Below are 23,095 nucleotides of genomic sequence, written 5' to 3' on the forward strand. Positions count from 1 at the left end.
TTCATCTGAGGCAGATCATAGGGCCCTGGGCAGCAGTTTTACTGGTATTTTATTTGTGGCAGGCTGCCAAGTGTCAGCCTTGAAATTAAACAAATTGTCATGTATTTTCCAATTAATTGGATCTAGAAAATAAATCAGTGGGTTGAACCATTTGTTCTGTTAGTGGTTGACTTATAAAGTATAATCAGGTAATAGTTGTTGAGCCTGGTGTGATGAATGCCTGTCATCCCGGCACTCCAGGGTGGAGACAGCAGGACCAGAGGGCTCAGGTCAGTGTGGGCTTCGTGAAACCCTGTCTCAGAGAAACCAAAACAATGGTAATAACTCATTATTAGTGTGTTTAGCTAAAATAAAAAAATGGAAACAAAAATTTCCCAGAAATGTATCAGCTATTGTTACATAAATATTGAAAATGCCTCCTAAAGGCCAGGTTAGAGGCCTACAATTCCAGTAAAGGCAGGAGGAGGACAAGTTCAAGACCAGCACGAGCTACTTAGGCAAGGTCATGACTCAAAAAACTGAAAAGGAGAAAAATAGGGAGGGTGGGGGGAAGCGTGAGATACTGAGGTATTGCATTGATAGGATGTTTGACACACATACACACACACACACACACACACACACACACACAAATTCACATATCCCACAGAAACAAGACAGTAAATGTAGGACAGTTTAGTAGGTATTTGTTGAGAGCCACACTAGCCCCACGTTCGGGCGCCAAAAAATGTCGTGGCCCAGCTGCCCCGCGTTTGGCGGCCACTGTATCCCGGCCCAAGCTGCCGATCCGGTCCGAGGGTCAGGGTTCAGCAAGAGAGAGAGTGAGGACGGACTCGAAAAATGGAGACCAGACAGAGTGTGATTCAATCCCGTTTATTCTGCAGTCTCTCTTCCTAGTCCAAGTCCCAAGTCTAGCTGTACTCTCTAAAGAGTCTCCCTAAAGAGTATATCTCTCTGCCATCTGCCTCTGCCTTTTATATGTCTCACTTCTAAGCCATGCCTCTAAGTCACACCTTTAATCATGCCCTTAGGTCTTGTCTCTAAATCTGATCTCTAGGTCACACTCTTAAGTCACACACCTTTAATCTCACACACCTTTAATCTCACACACCCAAGGTATCTAAACCAAGATTATCAGAGTGTGCTCAGCTGTTGTAGGCTATTGTAATCCAAGTCTCATGTCAGGGTATATGGCTCAAGATGGCTGCAAAGCTGATAGCCGCTTTCTGCTAAAAGTCGGCCCCCAACAGGTATTTGAAACTAAGATCTTGGTTAATAGCAAGATAGGTTCTGACATTCCTTGCTGACAGTATAGGGTAAAGTGCTCCATAGACTGCTAGGTCAGATTAACTAGCTATTTAACATGAGATGCTGGGTAAAGGGTCTGCATAGAAGGCCATATGAGTAATTATGCAAAAATAGTAAATTGCCACTGATGGCTCACTGTGCAACAGCACCTTACAGTTAGAAACTTTAGTCCCATTAGGTGGGTGACTGGCCTGAAGTGGAAACGTAAGGGTTCTTTGGATAGTCAGTTGTGGTGGATGGTGTTTTGCTGGAGCAAATGACATGAAGGAGAGTTTTCCTAAAGCAGAGTCAAGTGAAAGGATGCTCTGCTAAAGCAAGCAGGGGAAAGAATTTGTGATGAAGGATTCTTTGCTAATGACACACAAGTATTAGTTCGCCTTACATGCGTTGTTGAGCATGGCATACTCATAATATAATTGTGAGTGAATTAAGCTGCCTCTGCTGATCTGTGAACTGAACTACTGTTTTCCTGACAACACAGATGGAAGCTGCTCCAAAGAATCATTTCAAAACAGGTCCATTTCCTCCTGTATCCTTTCTTTCCCCCTACCTCTGGTGGATGGTGGGCTACAAGAGAGGTTAAAGCATTTAAGAACCATCATTAAAAGTAGGCTTTGAAAAATTAAAGTTACAGTTGCCCCTTGTCTTAGTTAGGATTTCCATTGCTGTGAAGAGACACTATGACCAAGGCAAGTCCTATAAAGGACAACATTTAATTGGGGCTGGATTACAGGTTCAGAGGTTCAGTCCATTATCATCAAGACAGGAACATGGCAGCATCCAGGCAGGCATGGTACTGGAGGAGCTGAGAGTTCTACAGCTTGTTCTGACAACAAACAGAAGATTGGCTACCAGAAGGAAGGTCTCAAAGTTCACCCCCCACAGTGACATACTTGCTTGTGGGGCAAGTGCATGATGCCACCAGACAGGAGACCTGGTAAAATTGAAGCAGGTTCAAAGACTCCAGGAATTCTCATAATTGAGAACAGCAGGCATTGAAACCAGCTCCCTGCCAGGGTCTACCTGTCCTGGAACACATAACTACAACACCCATTGAGAGGACCATGACAACCAGTCACATAGGGACAACACCTGAAGTTCTTCCCCATGCAAAATAAAGCATCCCTAATATCTCAGACTGAGGCAATGGCAAGCATCTCCCCCTCGATCCCATGTTACCCCTGAAATGTTTATATGTTTATAAAGTCCCTATCCATGTGGAATAAAGTGCACGAGCTATTTCCCAGAGAATTGCCTGAGGGTGGCTGTTTTATTGAGCTGTAACAATCTAGGGCAGAGTTTTCTCTCTTGATGCATTTACTGCTGGACTGCAGCTCTGCCCAGCAGGCCATGCTGGAGCTCTCTCCACAGCAGCTGCTTTCCTAGTGCTGTCATTACTATGCTTTATAGCCACATCCCAACACTCTCCCTTAGTGGCTTCCGCTGCAGCTCAGGGCTGCGATGGTAGCCGAGGAGATGATCTTGCTGCCTGCCCTGCTCGGGCTTCCCTGTAGCTCTTTGGCTGTTTCACCCAGGCCAGAGCCCCAGCTAAGGATCCTTAGATGGCATCCTATCCTCCTGAACAGCTGGCCGGCCTGTGGCACTCTGGCATCCTAACTTCGAGGCAGCCTGGCACTTCCAACAAGGCCACACCTACTCCAGTAAGGCCACACTTCCTGCCATTCCCTGGGCCAAGCATATTCCAGTCCACCACACCCCTGTTTGAATAGGTGAGATGGTAGAGGAGCGAGGTAGACATTTTCCATTGCCATGCTCTTAAGTGGAAAAGCCTAGAGTATGCACCCCACACTCCACTGTACCACCATGTGCACAGCTCCCGTCCTGGCCTGCTTCAGGGGACCTGCTCCTTCATCACAGAGGGAGGAGGCTCTAATACTATTTGGTGGATAAGGATTTTTCTTGCCCTTTTTACCTGCCTTTTGAGATATGAAGTTCATACCCTGCAGCCCAGTGGGAGCCTGTCTCTGTTGCTTTATACTCTATGTCTCCAAATCACAATTAGCTGTGATAGCTCACAGGTTCGCAGGCTATCCACAAACAACTTTTATATTCTTTCAAGCTCCGAGGAGGTCTTTCAGCTCTCCTCAGCTCCACAAATATTCCAACCCCCATTCTAGCACATGCAACAGAACAGAAATGGGAGAGTAAAGTTAGGATCAGCTAGTAGTGTTTCCTAGAGCATGGTATGGTGTGGTGGGAGGGGGTGCTTAAGCGGGCTCATGAAGAGGCGTCCCTCCCCACTGAGGTAAGGACACGGGAAGTGGGGGTTGAGAAGGGAGTAGAGGCAGAGAAAGAAGGGACAGAGAAAGACAGAGGGAGGGAGGGAAGGAGAGAGGGAAGAAGGGAGGAAGAGAGGTCAGCCAGAAGAGAGGGTGGTGAGGGGGAAAGGGAGACAGGAGGAAAGGGGTCAGAGAGAAGGGAAAGGGCCAGAGAGAGCAAAGAGAGGCCAAACATTCCCTTTTATAGCCTATCTGGCTGTTGCTAGGTGATTATTGGGTGGAGCCTAGAAGAAATGCTACCATGCTAACAGCTAGTCTCATATTTTCTGTGTATTTAAGTTCCTTCTTAGCAAAACTAGAAAGCTCTCTGTATACTTACTTCCTTATGTATACACATAAGGAAGAAACAGGACAGGTTATCTGAAACTGGTCACATGCTTGTGGCTGGTATTTAATCCCTATCACACAGGTTATATTTCCTTTGCCTTTAGCAAAGAATTGACCTAGGTGTGGTCCTGACCTAGTGAGGCAACCCAACTTTCTTGAAGGCATGCCCCATATCAGACCTGCCTGGATTGTGTTGTAATTTCCCATTGACATTCATCTTAGAACATGGAGAGTGAAAGCAGTGTCCTCCTTCCGGGTGCCTTCCTCTTCAGGTTTGTGCCACAGTAGTCCAACTCCTACAGATAGGATCTTTCACTCTCTGACACCATAACTCCCTTCTTTGCCTCTCCTGACTGCTGATTTAGAGGCATGAGGAGCCCAGAGCAGCAGGGTGGCAGTCACCTCTGGGTCAATACAGTCACTCTTGTATGTCCTGGATATAAGGTTGCCTTTCTTCAGGACTAAGACTTCTAAACCAGCAGAGCATAAGGAAGCAAAAATTTTGCTTGTGGGTCACTAGGGATAATAGTGACTAATCACCTCCAAATGGAGCCCCTTTTCTGGACCTTTAAGCCTTGGTTAAGATAGATGTCACATACTAGGGACAGACAGCTTTCGAGGCCCCTTGCCTTGGCATAGCAAGGAATTCTCTTCTGGTGCTGTCACTAAGTCTTCAAAAGTGTTCTGTCAAGCCAGGTGCTTCAAGTTGGAGCATGGCTCAGTGAAGTCAACAAGCCAGGCCGACTGCTGCCCTTTGGCTGTGACGTGAGTTTCCTGATCAAAGTGCTGCTGTGTGTGTGATATGAGGGTTGTAAATTGTCAGGTGTTGTATTTGGGGAAGGCAAATCTCATCTGGAGTACTGACTCCAGCAATAAAACACCATGACTTCTGTGATGAAAGCACTTGTACTATTTATTTATATTTCTAGCTAGTCAATAAAAACACACACACACACAAAGACACACAATTCAGGTGTTTTAGTTACAACCCATAAGCCTAGATTGGGCAGGTTTGGAGCTATTCTAATTTATTCCTTAGCTATAAAGTCCGCTGTTACTTGTTGTTTTCCTGGCCTTGAGCTTATGGTCCATCTCCTCTCATGTCAGCTTTCTCCACCTCCGTCTCCTTTCTTCTTCCCCCCTCTCTCTACTTGTAACCCCCTCACTCCACCCTCAAGTTCTACCTTTTTCCCTCTACTGCCCCATCAAGGCTCTACCCTTTTATTGACCAGTTAAATTGGGGAACAAGGTTTACATAGTATCACTTGGTGTACAAGAGGATCTGCTCATGGAGCAATCAGATTGTGAGAGCTCCTATTTAGTATTAGAATACAAGCAGCATCATACCAACCCACTACAAGATCTGGTGCCCCTAAAAGCTCAGCGGACACCTAGAGTGTCTATAGCCAGGTCAGCCATGAAGGATGGTGATTTGTGTTTCCTGTTGATGCTACCACATCTTTTACATGAGCCCATCTGGCACTGATAGAGTGTCTGGGAACTAGGCTGCCTCCTGTCTAGAGAGTCATCTTTCTCACTTAATGAGAGTTGTCCTAGGCTGAGACTACAGGATCCACCACATGGGGCACATCTTCACATTTTGTGGCCCATCAGCAAGGTCTGTCTAAGTGCTTCTTCCCCAGATTTCTTTGCCTCCAATCCAGTCTCTTCCATGAACACAAACATCTAGCCAAATTGTTGATGGTAGCCCATGAAAATACCCAGGTTCTGCTCCCTGGAAGAATTTCTCTTCACCACTGTTCTTCTGGGGCACATCAGGAAGGATCTGTCTTGCTGAGTGTATCTACTTTGGGGTGGGGTTTGCTTGTTAGGCAGAAGCATGTATAAGCCAGTCTTCTCTTCCTCATCTGCTCAGTCTTTTCCCCTTATGGTAAGTTCAGGCTGAATGAGAAAGGCAGTGCAACTCTATTGGGGACCACATAGGTGCATAGTTCACTTCTTTATATGACATGTGCTGATGGGGCTTCTTGAGTCTGATTTCATCTGACAATGAAATGCTGTCACACTTGCCAGACATCACAGCTCAGTGAGCCAGGTGACACCTGGTTCATGTTGGGGAAAGGGCTATGTGCTTAGAGGCCTGTGAGTGATCCCAGTAGCAGGTGAAAAAGTGTTTCTCAAGAGCAGAGGTATGGGCTGGAGGCTCAGCAGCTAAGAACACCAGCTTCAATTTCCAGAATCCGCATGGTGGCTCATAACCATCTGTAGTTCCAGCATCCGGGGAGTCAATGCCATCCCTAAGCACAGACATACATGTAGGCAAAATGCTCATACAAAGAAGTAGAAATAAACACACACACACACACACACACACACACACACACACACACACACAGTTTTTTAAAGCTTGGGACTATGGGTCACTAGTTGTGGCAGCTTGAATGAGAACAACTCCCACAGGCTCATATGTTTGAATTATTGTTCCCCAGTTGGTGGAACTGTTTGGGAAGGATTGGGGGGGGTGGCCTTGTTGGAGAAGTGTATCACTGAGGGTGGGTTTGTTTTCTGCCTCCTGCCTGTGGATCAGAATGAAAACTCAATCAGTGCACCAGTCCTGTGCCACTGTCAGTGCTGTGTCAGGTCTGCTTGCTTGCCACCACTCTGCCATGATGGTCATAGCCTAACCCTCTGAAACTGCAAGAAGGCTCCCAATTAAATACATTCTTATAGAAGTTGCCTTTAGTCATGCTGCTTCATCACAGCAATAGAACAAACAGTAACTAAGAAAACAGAACTGGTCCTCTTGGCCTGGGAATATGATTCACTGGTAAAGTTTATTTCTTCTTCATAGTTCAGTTTTTCTCCTTTTCTTTTTTGAAAGAGGTTCTTTCACACAGCCCAAGTGACACGATGCCTCAAACTCACCATCTAGCTGAGGATAGCCCGAGTTGATCCTGCTTCTACATGCTGACCACTAGAATTACATGCTTGCACCACAACAACCCATGTGTGTCATCCTGGGGGATCAAACCAGGGTCTGGGGCAGGCTAGCCAAGCCTATGCCAACCGAACTATGTCTTCGGCCTAGAGGCTGGCTTTTTTTTTTTTTTTTTTAAATCAGACATTGTGAGGTGGTGGGCTGTGAGAGGCAGCTGGGCTCCTTGTCGAGCACAGGCCTCGAACCCTGGACCCTAATTGGACGGCAGGTGTTCGGCTCTGCTCCTGGGCCCTAGTTCCTTTCATTTAGCTTCAGCTCTCCACAGCCCCTCCCACAGAGGGGTCTATGGCCATCAGTCACAAGGAACAGTGCCTCAGGCTCTCCCACATGTAGATGAGTTATCTCCAAGCTCTCAGACCAAGCCAATAGGCGTTATCTGCTGCCAGACCCTGACCCACCCCACAACTGTATATAAGAGCTCTATTCAGGAGAAGTAAAGATGTGTGAGAATCATCCCGTTGTCCGAGAGTTTCTGTCGCAAGAGTTGTAACATTTGGAAAGAGATCTGCTCTCCCCAAGTGCCTTCAGGACTCTTCCCTCCTTGCTAGCTAGCCAGCTTCTTACAGGCCCAGCCCTGGCTGGCTCATCACAGAGGGATGGGTGCAGCACCTGGGAGTGACTGAAAGGCAACAGCGGAGATGCAAGCAGAGGCAGCAGCAGCAGAAGCGACCCCCCCTCCCTGTTTGCACTCTGTCCCCTTGTCCCAGACCCCTCCCCCGCCTCGCACCTGACCAGGCCGGAGATCTTCATAGGACGCCCTCTGGAACAGGGACCCATAGCTGGCTCAAACAGTGACATAGCTGCAGGAACTGATATCACAGAAAGGTGAGCCCCCCCAACTCTGGAGACGAACAACCTGTCCTTTCCTGCTCTGCTTTCAGTCAGAGCCATTGCGTGGATTTAGATAAGACAGGGCAACTGAAGCCTCCTGGCCAGAGCTATTCTCTGGTGCTGGCTGAAGGTCCCTCTGGCTTCTCTTTAAATCCTGACAGCCCACAACTGGCGTTGGCAAAGACTCTCTATCTAGACTCTCTTTAAAACAAAAAGAAAAACCTGGTAACACAGCAGCCACTTAAAAGCCACAGAGCGGCTGCCAGTTCTTAAATTTGCAGGAAGACTTAGCACTTTAGAGCTTTGTTGAATTCCCCCAAAGCCAATAGGCCAAGGAAGGGAATGTTCCCATTGGACAAAGCATTTCTCTTCTTTTCTGTCATGGGCAATTCAACATCACATAAAAAAATCACCCCAGGCCAGGGAAATATGTGCCCTACTAAAATCCCACCGGTTAAAAATAGCCAAAAACCAAGCCTCCTTGCTTTGGGAGGAAGTCCTTCAGATAGCGCCATGCGTGGCTGAGGACAATATCTACAGTCCAGACTCATGGAGCAGAGTAGCTTCCCTCATCAAACACAGAGAAGGAAAAAAAACCCTCATGGTTTTTTTTTTGCCAATCTTAGCTGCAATTTGGCAATGTATAGGGCCATCTAAAATAGGACAGACTGAGTGAGATCTCCCCATACCCAGGCAGAGCCCCATAGCGTCTGCCCAGCACCGCGTGGAGGGAACTCAGTCAAATTCCCATGCTTGGGCTCCCTGGAGCCGCACCTCCCTGAGCCGCCCGGGGCGGAAGACATGCAGGAACCACAAGACATCATGAAGATTAGTCAAGAACACCAAAGCCCGAGTCACCATCCTGCTCTAGGACTCTTGTTGTTTCCGGTTCTCAGCAGGATGTTCTGGTGCTGTGCCAGATGCTGGCATCCCCACAGTTCATGTGGCCAGGACCTTTGCCAAGATTCCACTGTTGTACTGCTTCCTTGATGAGGGCATTGACCTCGTCTTTTGTGATGGTTGTCTCACTGTCATGAAAGATGAGGGTAGGTGCAGGGAGCCCTGAGAGGAGGCCATGGTGAGGGTAAGGCAGGGCTGGTGCTGCCAGGCATGACTAAGTGCCACATGAAGTGAGGACCTTGTCTGTTGCAGCCTTGGTTTTCTCAACAGGACCATGCTACGGTATGGTACCTGGGGAAAAACTCTGGTTTCCTTTTTAAGAGAGAAAAAAAAAGAGGCAGATATAAAGAACCAAGTGTGGTTGGTGGTGTGTACCTGTAAATCCCAGGACCATGGAGATGGCAGTAGAAAGGTCAGCAGGTGTGGGCTATCCTGGGCTATACAGGGATATACTGTCTCAAAAAGAAAATGAAACAAAAAAGCAAATTGTTAAAGCTTGAGATGCTTTGAGCTGTTTTTATTTTCTCAGAGAACTTGGGGTGTGTGGCTCAGGGTAGCTAGATTACAAGGTGCTGGAAGAGTATGGCAGGAAGCCACTGACAAAGCTGCTGGAGGAAGGCCTGGGGACCGGTACACTTCATCTGTGTGTGAGCTTAACCCTGGACAGGGAGAGCTGATCAGGTCTGTATTTGAAGGGATTCTCTGGGGAGAAGGTATATAGGTACCTTCTCCTGGGGTAATAGTGGAACCAATGGGGCCCAGTCCATAGGTTTTTCTACAGCAGCTGACTGGTGTTGTCAGTGTGTGTGTGTGTGTGTGTGTGTGTGTGTGTGTGTGTCTATTTGTGCATACAGGTGCCCATGGAAGCCAGGAGCAGATGTTGTATTCCTTGGAGTTTGTAGACTTAGATTTTTCAGAACCTACCTTATTTAGGGTTCTTAAACTTCAACCTACCTCCTAGTTCCCTACTCTAGAGGTAGTGGGAAAAGAAGGTTAATTGGGAAAAGGAACTTGTGGACCTGTTATGAAGTAGTTCTTTGAGGGGATTCCACTCATCGTTGTTGTCAGGATACCAGTAGTCCAGTTCAACAGCAAACACCAAACATGAATCAGAAGCAGCAGCAGGATCCAGCAGAAAAAGCAAAGCTCTGCTTAATCAGCATGAGTCAGTGGAAGCAGCAAAATGGCTAGAATGGCTGGGCAGTGGTGGCGCACGCCTTTAATCCCAGCACTTGGGAGGCAGAGACAGGTGGATTTCTGAGTTCGAGGCCAGCCTGGTCTATAGAGTGTGTTCCAGGACAGCTAGGACTACACAGAGAAACCCTGTCTCGAAAAACCAAACCAAACCAAACCAAAAACAACAAAACAAAACAAACCAACCAAACAAACAAACAAACAAAAAAGGGCCAGAATGAGCTGCATACCACGAGTAGTTCTTTGATGCATTTCTCTCTAGGAAGTGAAGATGAGCGAAGCATTGCATGGGATAGTAATGCTAGAGCCTCCTCTCATTGTTTGTGGGGTTCTATTTATATTCTTTCTAAACATCCTGTGCCTTCTCAAGTGTCAGTTTTCAGCAAAACATCCCATGCCCTCTCACAAGACAGCTTCCAGGAAAACATCACGGGACACAGCTGAGTTGTCAAAGAAACCAGACATTTCCACTTCAGGACCTGGAGCTACAGCATAGTGAGCCACCTTATTTGGGAGCTGGAAACTGAACTCTGGTCCTTCAGAAGGACAGCAAGCATTCTAAGCCCTTGAGCTCTCTCCCGCCAGGTGTGTCTTTTGAAATAGGGAGCTGGCTGGTCTGGAACTTTCTTTGCTGTCAAGGATGATCTTAAACTCCTGACACTGCCTCTGCCTGGGTTCAGATTTTACTTTTTTTCTCCTCACAGGCCTCAGGTTGTTTCTCCTTTTCTATTTGCCACCATCTTTTCTATTCAGTGGGTAAGATTTACTACAAAACTCCCTCAAATTTCAAACATATGTACCCTAGCACCTCTATTTTTATTTCACACAATACTTTCATTGTTATTTATTAGAATTTAGATAAGAGGGGAAATGTAGGTAAAAGGGCAAGAAAAAAATACCCTGACCCAGACTTGACCCCAAGACCAGGGCCAAGAAACAGAATCCCACCAATCCCTGAGCTTCAAGATAAGGCCACAAAATCTCTGCCAATCCCAGGCCATCCTGGAAGCCCCCCCCCCCCCCCCCCCAATCCTCTATAAACCCCTCTTTCTGCTCAGTTCTCTGCTGCTTCTCACCAGAGCAGAGACAACCACCCAACCACCCTCCTGGGTCATCCCCTGAGCCCCATAAATCTCTTGTGTGAGGTTTGTTGTGCAGTGTGACTGACTGTGTGGTGTCCTTGGCTCCTGATCTGCCTCTAAGCAGAGCTGTAACACTTTCTTTGGGGTTAACTCCCCCTGCTGGAGCTGAACTGTAACACTTTGACTGGAGGAGCTGAGTGAGCTGTTCCACTTGGGTTGGGGGATCCTCCCCCTTTCTCCCTCCGGCCCACAGCCAGAGCAGAGCTGTTTCACTTTTGTAGGGGAAATGTTTCCTTCCAGAGCTGCAACACTTACAGGTAACAAAAAGCGCAAAGATGAGGAAGATCAAAAAGTCTTAAAGCAAAGACAAGACTGTGCTGACTAGTGTTATGTCAACTTGACACAGGCTAGAGATACCTGAAAGGAGGCAACCTCATGTGAGAAAAATGCCTCCATAAGATCCAGCTGCAAGGCATTTTTTTAAATCAGTGATTGATGGGGGAGGGCCCAGGTCCAGCCCATGGTGGGTGGTGACGTCCCAAGGCTGATAGTCCTCGGTTCTATAAGAAACAGGCTGTGCAAGCCAGTAAGTGGCATCTCTCCATGGCCTCTGCCCTGTTCAAGTTCCTGTCCTTCCTGGCTTCCTACAGTGAGGAACTACAGTGTGGAAGTGTAAGCTAAATAAACGGTTTTCTACCCAACTTCCTTTCTGGTCATTGTGTTTTGCTGCAGCAATAGAAACCCAGACTAGGACATAGACTCTCTCTCCTTAAATTTGTTCAGTGTTGCTGGTTAGGAGAAGAAAACCTTTCCTGTGTTCTCAGATGTTCCGGTTAGACTCAGATGGCCTCTTTCCTTCACACAGCATTTATTTTCTTCGCTGGGTTTATTTTTACAGGCCCAGAGAAGGCAGAACTCTGGAGCTAGAGGAGGAGCAGTGTCTCAGCTGGCACATGGTTACAAAGTACTCTTTGTATGGTGGTTTAGTGAGCTTGTTCAAGGCGGGGCTGGAGAATGTTGGCCTTTAAAGTTTTCTTTCAGCTGGTGCTGAGCACCTACCCAGACAGCAGCAGGACGGAGATGGAGAAGGGACAGTGAGTCGATAGACGCAGATGACTGCAGCTGAAACACTTCGCTCGTACTGCTGCCATTTTCTTTGTGGCACCAACAGGTTTACTGCCAGCAAACAAGGGACGCAGGGCACCAGAACCACACCTGGACTCTTGTGCAGTGTCGTTCAAGTCGTCTCCCAGTGGAGGGTCTTCAGACTAAGACGTCCTCTATCCAGGGGCCCATTTCTTGACTTAAGAAATGCACTGCCCATTAATAAACAGTCCACTGTTAGCTCTGCCAAGGTAATCTAGGGACGCGTTTGATGGATTGGAATACAGAAGAGCTTTTAGATGAGAAATACCTCCTTGATTGCATTTTCTAGCCTCCATTTGAGGTAGGCCATGAAAAACTGAGAAGCCTTTGCGTCCTTGCACCTACAACCAGCTGATGACGATGCCGCGAGTATGGCTTTTATCACTCTTTTCAGCCACCAGAACGGTTTTGATTTGCCACCTATTGTTCAGGTCTATGGCTAGGCAGGTGTTGGTTATTTAAACACACACACACACACACACACACACACACACACACACACACACACACACACACACAACTCACTCCATCATAAAGGAATTTACAGTTTAGTGGGGAGAAGAAAAAAAAACTTTAATACAGAAGCCCATTTTTGTATGAGGCAGATCAAAGGATGAGATGTTAAAACCCTCTTGGGGAGACCCAAAGAGGTCACACTTAAAAGTGGCAAGGATGCAGGACTCTGCAGAATAACCCAGGCATGCAGCTTTGAATGCTGGAGCAGCAGGAAGGGGGTTCTGGCTGAGAGTGCCACACCAGCTTCTGTGGGCCCTATTCATTCATTCATTTCCTTTGGAGCTATCAACAGAGGGCTGATAACCAGCTCCATTTGCTCAAAGGTATTATTCACACCTTCCAAAAGGAAACGCCCCGCTAACTTCTCAGGTCTCCTGTTTTCTCAATGGAGAGCTCATACATGGAGTGAGCAATCGCAGATACAACGTGCCCACAGCCTCCCTGAGCGCAGGCGCAGTGCTGGGACCACTGACTAGTGGTACCCTAGGCAAAGAACAGTGAGGAAGGCAAGGAGTGGGCCGCCGAGCACGTTGCCTACAGCTCAGGTCGTCACCAGAATGGCTGCCCGAGGGCGGCCTGCAGGCTCGCGCACCTCTGCGCCATCAGCGCAGTTCCGGCCACCGTGGCTCTGCACGCTGACACGTCTGTTCCAGGCTCTTCCTTCTGCTCTCCAGCTTTTCTCTGTCTCCCTCCTTCCCGTTCCCTTTGAGAGACACAAACTGTAGTGTAAACATTCCCTTCCTCCCCCTCCGAGGCTCGGCTCGCCCTCAGCGGGCGGCTCCAGGAACCTGAAGCGGATGCTGGTCGAGCCCCTGCCACGTCGTCGCTGCCCGCAGCTCTGCGTCTGCGCGCGACGAAGGCGAGCCCTGCGCGTGAGCGGCGCGGGCGCGGCCCAATGGGAGAGCCGCGGCGGCGCGCGTGGCCGGGGGGCGGGGCGGCAGTTGAGAGCTGAGCGGCGAGTCCGGCAGTCAGGTCTGAGCTGTCGCATCCCGGAGTCCATCTCATCTCCGCCACCCCGGCCCGAGCTCATCCTCGCTTCCGAAGCCCTCGCGCGCCCGACAGCTCGGCCCTCGCCCGTGACCGACATCATGTGCGGTAAGGGCAGCGATGGGGGTGTGTGGCGGCCGCGGGGCCCGCGCAGCGAAGCCAGAGGTGGACAGCGCGTGTCAGCGAAGCGGCCTTGGGGCGGGGGTCCTGAGAAGAGAGGGGGCCTGTGGGGTGGGCGTCCCCAGCAGATTGAGGGTCCTGAGGGGAGCCGGAATGTCGGGGAGAAGGGTCTCTGGGGAGAAAGGCTGTCCGTGGGGCAGGGACTCCGATTTGGGGATTCCCGGGTTGTGGGGGTGGCCGGAGCTAGTATGCTTGAGAAGAGGGGCCTGCAGAGGAGATCGTGGAGATTGTGGGGGACTCAGGAGTCAGAGGCTACTTAAAGGGGTTGGAGGGTTGGGGGTGGGTGGGTGAGGGAGGGTATCAGAGCGCTCAATGGGCACCTTTGCATAGAGCTCAGAGGATAGATAAATGCCTACGTTAGAAGAGGTGTGGGGCTCCAAGTGCCGACGGAGGAGGGATGCCTAGGGAAGGGCTACCAGGTGAGGGAGGCAACCTGTGAACATACTGTGTGGTACTGGGGGTAAAACTCATAAAGGCAGCTTGCTGAGTGAGTACTCTGTCCCCTAGCCACACCCCCAGTCTTTCTTATCTATCTTTCTCCCCCCTCCCGTTTTGTGTGTGCGTCTTTGTAACTGGGTCCCACTTGGTAGCCCAGGTCGGCCTGTAATTCACATTGTCCTGTCTCAGCCTTCCAAGTGTTGTGATTACAAGTATGAATGACCACTCCTGGCTGGTAGCATTTCTTGAATTTACATATCTTGAAGTCTTAAAAATACTTAATTCTAGTCACTTTATTTTAGGCAGGCCTCCGAGAACTCAAGCCAACACACTGATAGTGATACTACACATTTTAAGTTCCTGCCACTTCTCAAGTCTCTCAGAGGAACCAGTACTGAACCAGTAACTTGCTGAGGTGGCCTCAGAGCCGATCTTATTGGGAGAGACAGGAGGAGTCCTGGCTAGAGATCCGCATCATGCACCTGTTTAACATATGTCTTTATTACAGCCATTACAAAATAGCCTCTTTTATCCCACATTTTAAGGATTATTATTCAGGTGGGCGGTGGTGGCGCATGCCTTTGGTCCTAGCACTCAGGAGGCAGGGGCAGGTGGAACTCAGTGAGTTTGAGTCCAACCTGGTTCCAAGACAGCCAGGGCAGTTACACAGAGAAACTCTGCCTCCCCCTTCCTCCCAACCCCCCAAATTATCTAGAAGTGTTACTGAAAGATACCATGAGAATTATATGTGATACCACTAATAATATTCTAAAATGGGAATGAACCATTAGTAGTCCTCAAAAAGTTATATTTTTACCTTTCCTTTTAAAGTTGACAGTGATCACTAGACCAGAGAGCATTTTTTAAGAGCTAGTGACTCATGTTGTTCCTCAAGCTGACCTAGATCACACTTCTTCAGCCTCATGAGTGCTGAGATTCTAGGCTTGATCCACCATGCCTGGTCCCAAGAAAGACCATGCTTTAAAGAGAGGTATTGTAAGACTCGAAGCTGTTTGAGAAGCATTCTTTGTAGTCTTTCACATGTAAGACCTCAGCAAGAGGTAGGTTGTCCTCAATGTGTGGTTTTCCTGTATTTAATCGGTTCCCCTTCTGAAAATGAAGAGCAGATTTAAGCTTAGAGATTCTAGATTCTAAACATCAAAATAGAAACACTTGTGTTGGAATTATTGGCTTAGAGTTGACTTCATAATCAATTATACCTTTACTATTTAATCATAATCAATTATACCTTTACTATTTAATAGATTGGTTTTTTACAAAACATACATAAATTAGTTTCAAGTTGTAAGTAGTGAATTTTCAAGCTGGTTAATTATTAGTTTGCAGTATTTGGTAGTTAACTGTTTTCTCTTTTACTTTGAGACTGACTCTCATTAGCCTGGGTTGGCTTTGAACTCACTCTGTAGCTGGGAATAACCTTGAACTCCTGATCCTTCTCCCGCCTTCCAAATGCTGGGATAACAGGACCCTGCCACCACGCCCAGCTAGTTAAACTGTGTTGGAGTGATGAGTTGTGTTTCTAGTCAAGTACCTGACATTCTGGTTGCAGGTTATTTCCTCATCTTGTTCCAGGAAGAAAAGTATTTGTATACTATAAAACAAAAAAGAAAAATCGGATGTAGTTCATGAAGGCTTAGATAAGGAAGGAGGAACTGTTAGTCATAGTGCCTACTAGTGCAAGACAGCCATTAAACTGAGTTTCACTGATTATGAAGAATAAGGAAATAAATATGCTAGCACACAGTATTTGAGGCATCTCTGTTTTGAGACAGGGTTTCTCTGGGTAGGCCGGCTGTCCTAGAACCCTGTAATACTTTTTTTGTCTTTTTAAAAACATTTTTTATTGGATATTTTCTTCATTTATATTTCAAATGTTATCAGATTTCCTGGTCTCTCCCCCCTTTTATTTATTTTTTATTTTTTTATTGGATATTTTCTTTATTTACATTTCAACCAGTGACACTTTATATTTCCCAGAGAATAAGGTGTCTATTTTCAATTTTTTTTAATCTAGTGATTCTTGCCTTTTTAAAATTGTTTTTTATGTTTTTTAGACACTTACCTGAGGGATGCTGAGTCTGGCTGCTGGGGTGACTCATAAAACCAGACTGTTCACGCTCTTTAGAGGTCACACTGGGTAGGATGAAGCACTGAGGGATAAACTAATTGTTTCATACACACTTGCTTGGGAAGGGAGAGGTTAATGGTATCAGGGTTAATAGAAACAAGCAGTAGGAGGTGGGAAGGGTTTGTAATACTAGTTTGTGATAGTCTGTTCCCAGAGACCCAATGTTACAATGTTAGCAAGACTAAAGTTTCTAGAAACCTTTAAACCTAGTGACTTTGTTGGGCTTTTTTTTTTTTTTTTTTTTTTTTTTTTTTTTTTTTTTTTCCCAATTAGGAGACCTTTATCTTATCTTTTTTTAGCATTGAGCAAAATTTAGTGTTGTTTCCTGTGGCTTGGGCACTTTCAGCTGTGATTTTTCAGGTACCTAGAAGGTATCAGAAGGTATTATGAAGTGGTTGACGGCACTCTTTTTTTTGGAGAGATGACTCAAGAGAGTTGCCTTCAAGGGATTTTTCTCTGGTCAGAGGAAACAAAATGAATGCTGATACAATGGCTGCAGGTGCTGTCACAGTCCTACCTGAGGTGATCTGAAACTCGTCAGACACAGGAGAGCTTTGCACTGCTCTGTTAGACCTAGAATGTTCCAAAGATGGGAGGATTCCTACCTTGAGATACAGAGATTAGTGACAAAGGCAGTCCATAGGTGGTGTTGCTCACCTTCAGTGAGTGTAGGTAGAAGTAGATTTAGAACTTTTTATTGTTGTTGTTGAGATAATAGTTTTTAAAATGCTGACCTGGTACCACAGAGGTCAGAAGAGAGCATTGGGTCTCCTGGAACTGAAGTTTAAGGATGCCTGTGAACCACCATGTAGGTGTTGGGAACAGAACCAAGGCCCTCTGCAAGAGCAACAAGTGTTCTTCACCTCTGAGCCGTCTCTCCAGCCTCTCAATGCATTATTTTTTTAAAGAGATCTTACATGTAAATGTGGCTGCATAATTATAATATTGAATGTATTTATGATAAGGGATTAGTCTATTTAAGTCTTAAATGTATCATTGCCATTACAAAGAAACAAATCTGAGTAGAGATGTAGTTATAAGTGTGATATGTCTATTATCTGTTATGATGTGGCACCATAAGAAGGCCCAGAGAGTTAATGAGAACGAGTCAATAATTTGGGGTAGAAAATCTGCTCATAACTACTCTTCAATTTGACTGCAGCAATTACAAAAGGGTGACTTGTTAAGCTTTTGTATTTAATTTAAGCAGGACTGCTTATTGGGAAGTTTAAAAAGACAAAGACCTCAAATTATGAGCTGAAGTAGGGCCTTCTTTCTAGGAGGCAACCGTGAAAGTATGAGTGTCTCTGTGGGGTTGCCTGCCTGCCTGCCTGCCTGCCTGCCTGCCTGCCTGAGGAGGTGTTGGAGTGTCGTATCTTCCTGGCCACTCTGCAGAGAGAGCAGATAATATCAGAATCCTAACTGGTGGATTCTTTTCTTTCTTTATCTCTCTTTTCCTTTCTCTTCCTCCCTCCCTCCCTCCCTTTCTCTCTCTCTTCTCTCTCTTTTTCTCTCTCTCTCGCTCTCTCTTTTCATTCTTCCTCCTCTCTCTCTCTCTCTCTCTCTCTCTCTCTCTCTTCTCTCTTCTCTCTTCTCTCTTCTCTCTTCTCTCTTCTCTCTTCTCTCTTCTCTCTTCTCCGAGACAGAGTTTCTTTGTGTAGATCCAGCTATCTGGATATTCACTCTGTAAACCAGGCTGCCCTCAAACCCAAGAAATCCACCCACCTCTGCCTCCCAAATGTTGGGATTAGAGGCGTATGCCACCACTGCCTGGCTAACTGGGGGGTTTTCTTGGGCCAGTAGTTCCAAAGGACAGTTTACCAAACATGATAATAATGATTATTAGCTATAGTAGTGAGTGCAGCCTTTATTGAGTGAAAAGTTTTTGAGTTGTAACTTAAGTTCATTGAATCAAAGATGCCAGCAATTGGAAGATGCACCATCATTATGGAAACATAAGGAAAGAAACTATGCATAATCAAACTTTAAATCAGTGTGTACAATCAGTAGCATCCGTCAGCCCTAGAAACTGTTCTGGAGACACTTTGAAGGTTATGTACTCGTGTATTAGCCAGGGTTCTCTAGAGTCATAGAATTTATAGAATGTCGGTATATATTAAGGGAATTTATTGGAATGACTTACAGTCTGCAGTCCCAACTAACCCAACAATGGGCAGCTGTGAATGGGAAGTCCAAGAGTCTAGTAGCTGCTCAGCCCCACAAGGCTGGGTGTTCCATCTGATCTTCTGTATAAACTGGAATCCTGAAGAATTAGGCTCCAACAGATGTGCTGGCAAGTAAGTGCAAGCAGGTGAAGAAGAAAGCCTTCCTTCTTTCAATGTCCCATGTAGGCCTCCAGCAGAAGGTATGGCCCAGATTAAAGGTGTGTACACAATGCCGGGACCTAAACTGTTCTTTACTTGCTCTGTCCCAGGCTGGCCTTGAACTCAGAGATCTGCTTGCACTTGTCTCCTGGGGATAAAGGTGTGTACAACCTTGCCTGGGCCTAAGCTTTTCATGGCTGCTATGTCTCAAAATCAGGATCAAAATAGGTGTTTTCTAGCCTCAAGACATGGATCACAGGTGTGCCCTCCATTTCTGGATTGTAGATCATTCCAGATATAGTGAAGTTGACAACCAGGATAGTCATCCCAATTGGGTGATTTGATTTCTCTACTGGAAACCTGGCATCACCAGCAAAAGCCTGGAGAATGTGTTTCCTTGATCCATTGTTGCCTCTAGCTCTAACCTGGGAGCTTTTTACTTATCTTCCCCAAAGGCTAGGGATGGAGGATCAGATTAGTTACATTATGGTAACAACTAAACAAAACTCCAGAGGGAAGGCGTTGAGTGGGGCACTTGGCCCATGCTTGTCTTGGGGAAATGGTATTAAGAGGGGAGATAAGAGTTGTTTTTTTGTTTTGTTTTGTTTTGTTTTTTGAGACAGGGTTTGTCTGTGTAGCCCTGTCTGTCTTGGAACTCACTCTGTAGTCCAGGCTGGCCTCGAACTCAGAAATCTGCCTGCCTCTGCCTCCCAAGTGCTGGGATTAAAGGTGTGTGCCACCACTGCCCGGCATTGGATAAGAGTTCTAAGAGAGACAACACTGTGATGTGAAAGGTGGGCCTTTATTAGATTTTAGAATAAACAAGTCAGCTGTAAAGGACTTTTTTAATACTAGGGTAAATTTCAACATGAACATCACATTAGGTGGTAATGGAGCATCTTAGGTGTGATAGGATTTTTGTCCTGATTTAAAAAAAAAATGTAACCTTTATTTTATATGTATGGGTGATCTACCCTCATGTATGTCTGTATGGCCAGTGTCCATGAAGGCCAAAAGAAGGCTTTGGCTCCCCTAGGACTGGAGTTACAGATAGTCCATGTGGGTGCTGGGACTGCATAATGAAACCCTGTCTCAGAGAGCGGGTGAGGTGGCTCAGGTAAAAGTACCCATTCCCATGAGTAGTTCCTTGACTCCACAGTCACTGGGGCTGTGCACACCTGCAGTCACATCACGTCTCCATCAGTGACAATTCCAGTAGTGGGTGTTTGAGTGCCAAAGCCAAAGAGAGTTTCAACCCCAGTTTATTGTAACACTTTCCAATACAAAATACAAACTGTGCCTTTCATTGGATGAATGGATAAGGAAAGTGTGTGTTTGTATGGAATACAACTCAGTCTAAAACAGTGAAGCCCTGTCATTTGCAGAAATATAGGCTAAGAACTTCAAGGACATTGTATTGAGTGAAATCAGCCAGACTCAGAATGGCAAATACACGTTCTAACTTATGTATGAAAATCAGTATCACCCCTGTAGAAGTACTGAATAGGGAAGGGGACAGGGGAAAGAGGGACTTCAGGGATGCAGAAGGTGCTAAGACCTACCAGGAGCCACACTGTCTCTCAGAAGCCACCAGTTAGGGGTGAGGGTTCATGAACCCCTTTCCACTTCATGTTAGAACAGGCAACCACAGTTACTGTGAGTTCACGAGTGCAGAGGTCCTGTGTAGTGACAATTCTGGAATTTTGTTTCATTAAAATACAGAACTATTGGAATGTGCTTCCATCTTAGTTCCAGGTGTGGGGATATGGGGCTGCTTCTGACTGGTTGCAGCAGCTGACTGTGATTTGCCTCAAGCTCTAGACGAGGCATGGTTTTGTCAGCTGCAGATAGTTTCTTTGATTGTGTGACTTGGAATTCTGGGACTTTTCAGAGGGTACATAGAGATGGCAGCAGTGGTGGTTGGTGATTTAGGGAGGCTGGTTGTGGTAACTGCTCAGAGAAGAGACAAAAGGAAAGAGATTGGATTCAGGGATTTTCCTAGTTCTTCTCTCCCCTCCTTCCTTGTTTCTGTCCTATGTAGTGTTAGGGGTGAAACCAGGGGGATAAAGGGTGGGGAAAAAGAAGACCCCTCAAAGTAGCAAAGACGCTGTTTGGCTCTGGTCTTCCCTACCTCTGGTGTCTACAGTCTGTGCTCTTTCACAGTGGTACCTGAACCTGATTCAAGTCATTTTGAGGCAGTTATATATTTAGGTCAGATTTTCTCTTAATTAAATTATTGTTGTATTGGGTTGTAGTTGAATAATAGAGCACTTGACTAAAATGTGGTCTTCAGGTCTGGAAAAAAATAAATTATGAGGTTTTGTTTTTAACACAAAATTTATCACTAAACACCTATAGTAGAAATATTTAGTTATTTTAGTTCTAGAGTTGTAGGAACTATTTTGTGGCTTAAAATACTAGAAAATGTATATGTTTAATGTAATAGTATATAGGATAGAGCCCACAAATTTGCTTTTTAAAAATTAAATTTTACTTGATAAAATGGAAGTTAAGGAAATAGTTAGCTTTATAAGCTTTGTTGAAAACAACTAAATACTTATTTTGACATATTTTTGTTAATCTTTCATGTTTATAAAAACTTCCTTTTTGAAAAGTTACATGGACTCTAAATAATTTATTTCTTTTTAAAAAGTGAAATCTAGCTTTATATTCTTGCATAGCTTAAACATAATTATGTGAGACTTGATTCATCAGTGTTGTTCATTAAATATTTATTTTTTGCAGGTATATTTGCTTATTTAAATTACCATGTTCCTCGAACAAGACGAGAAATCTTGGAGACACTAATCAAAGGCCTTCAGAGACTGGAGTACAGAGGATATGATTCTGCTGGTATTTTTTAAATATATTATGGGGTTTGGATTGATTCTTGAATCTAAATAGTATTTTTATTAATTTTAGGAGACTTAATTTGTGTTTGCTTTGTTTTGTAAATGCAAGTTTGAAGAATTTCTAACTTTGGTCATGTCTACGTGGTTTGTAAATGTCTTTTCATTATCGTGTATGTGGCTACTGCTTCCCAGTGATCTCCTTAGGAAGAATGTTACTCTAGGGCTTGGGGAGGTGCTTAGTTTTTAGTGTATGTGAAGCCTTTGGTTCATCCCTCATGCCATGTAAGCTGGGTTTGGTGGCTCAGACTTGTGATCTCAGCACTGAGGAGGTAGAGGCAGGAAAGCAAGTTCAAAGTCATCCTTAGACATAGTAAGTTTGAGGCAAGCCTAGGCTATAGAAGTCTTTAAAAAAAAAAACATAACAAATGTTAACTATAAAACCATAAATTGGCTGGGCAGTGGTGGTGCATGCTTTTAATCCCAGCACTTGGGAGGCAGAGGCAGCTGGATTTCTGAGTTCGAGGACAGCCTGGTCTACAGAGTGAGTTCCAGGACAGCCAGGGCTACACAGACAAACCCTGTCTAGAAAAACTAAAAACAACAACAACAAAAACCCCAAAAAACCAAAACCCCAAAAAAACCCATAAATCATGAGACATTTTTGTGGGAACAAATTGTAGAACATTGTACTATAAAATTCTTTCTTCTTTCTTTGTAAAAGGTTTTTTTTTTTTTTTTTAAATTGTTTGTCTGTATCCATGACTGCAGGTGCTGGAGGAACATGTGGTTGACATGAGTCCAGCAACTGAACCTCAGGTTCCTGACACAGCTGTTACCCTCTCAGCCACCTCTCCAGCCCAGCCCTATAGTGTCAGATTGGTAGAGTCTGTTTGACTCTGGCTACCTATGCTGAGGTCCACCAGAAGCTTACTTTCAGTGGTTCCTAGTGACTCATGAGCCTCAGCAAAGAGTTACATGCATAGCTCTGTGATTCACTACAGCAGAAGAATCAAGAGCAGAATCAGGAAAGGGAACAGATGTGGGATGAAGTCTGCAGGGAAGCAGGCACCAACTTCCAACAAGCCTGTTTTACTAGGATACCCTTGATGTCCCTAGCAGCAGGTTGTGATAGTACACATGAATGGTGTCTACTAGGCAAGCTCCTGATGATTCAGAGCCAGACACATAGCAGCAGTCCATCCCAGAGGAACACGCTGTTTCCACGAATAGTCTAGGCACAGCAGCCTCTTGGGTGGTTGGAATCCCCCTGAAATCTAAGATTCCAGAAGGATATCCTGTTGGTTTCTCATTCCTGCTTTGGTAGGTATGGGAATGGAAGCTGAGGTCGCACTGCAAGGGGGAGCTGGGCTGTCCCCAGTTCTGGTTCTCTGGTGTCTCAGCTCTCCATTTTTAGCTTTCCTAGCATGGCTTCTCACGGTGCTGCTTAGCTTTGCCTTGGAAGCTTCTTTCTTTTGTCTATTGCTTAAATAGGAATGTTTAAGGGTTTTTCCCTTTATTTTTTATTATTTATTTATTTAATTATTTATTTAATTTATCATTATTTGAGATTAAGTTTTGTTCTATAGCTCAGGCAGATGTTTT

At 45.7% G+C, this 23,095-nt stretch overlaps 1 protein-coding gene across 1 annotated transcript in view; it reads left to right on the top strand.

The window, feature by feature from the left end:
* Nucleotides 1–13,401: 13,401 nt before the first annotated feature.
* Gfpt1 (glutamine--fructose-6-phosphate transaminase 1) overlaps nucleotides 13,402–23,095 on the top strand; it is a 49,996-nt gene continuing 40,302 nt past the window's right edge. The window contains exons 1-2 of the mRNA XM_034511602.1: nucleotides 13,402–13,658; nucleotides 21,387–21,494. Coding sequence (XP_034367493.1) covers nucleotides 13,652–13,658; nucleotides 21,387–21,494 — 115 coding nt within the window. The 5' untranslated portion in view covers nucleotides 13,402–13,651. The remainder of the gene's footprint in view (nucleotides 13,659–21,386; nucleotides 21,495–23,095) is intronic.

The sequence above is a fragment of the Arvicanthis niloticus genome, chromosome 9 (assembly GCF_011762505.2).
Source record: "Arvicanthis niloticus isolate mArvNil1 chromosome 9, mArvNil1.pat.X, whole genome shotgun sequence".
Taxonomy (NCBI): domain Eukaryota; kingdom Metazoa; phylum Chordata; class Mammalia; order Rodentia; family Muridae; genus Arvicanthis; species Arvicanthis niloticus.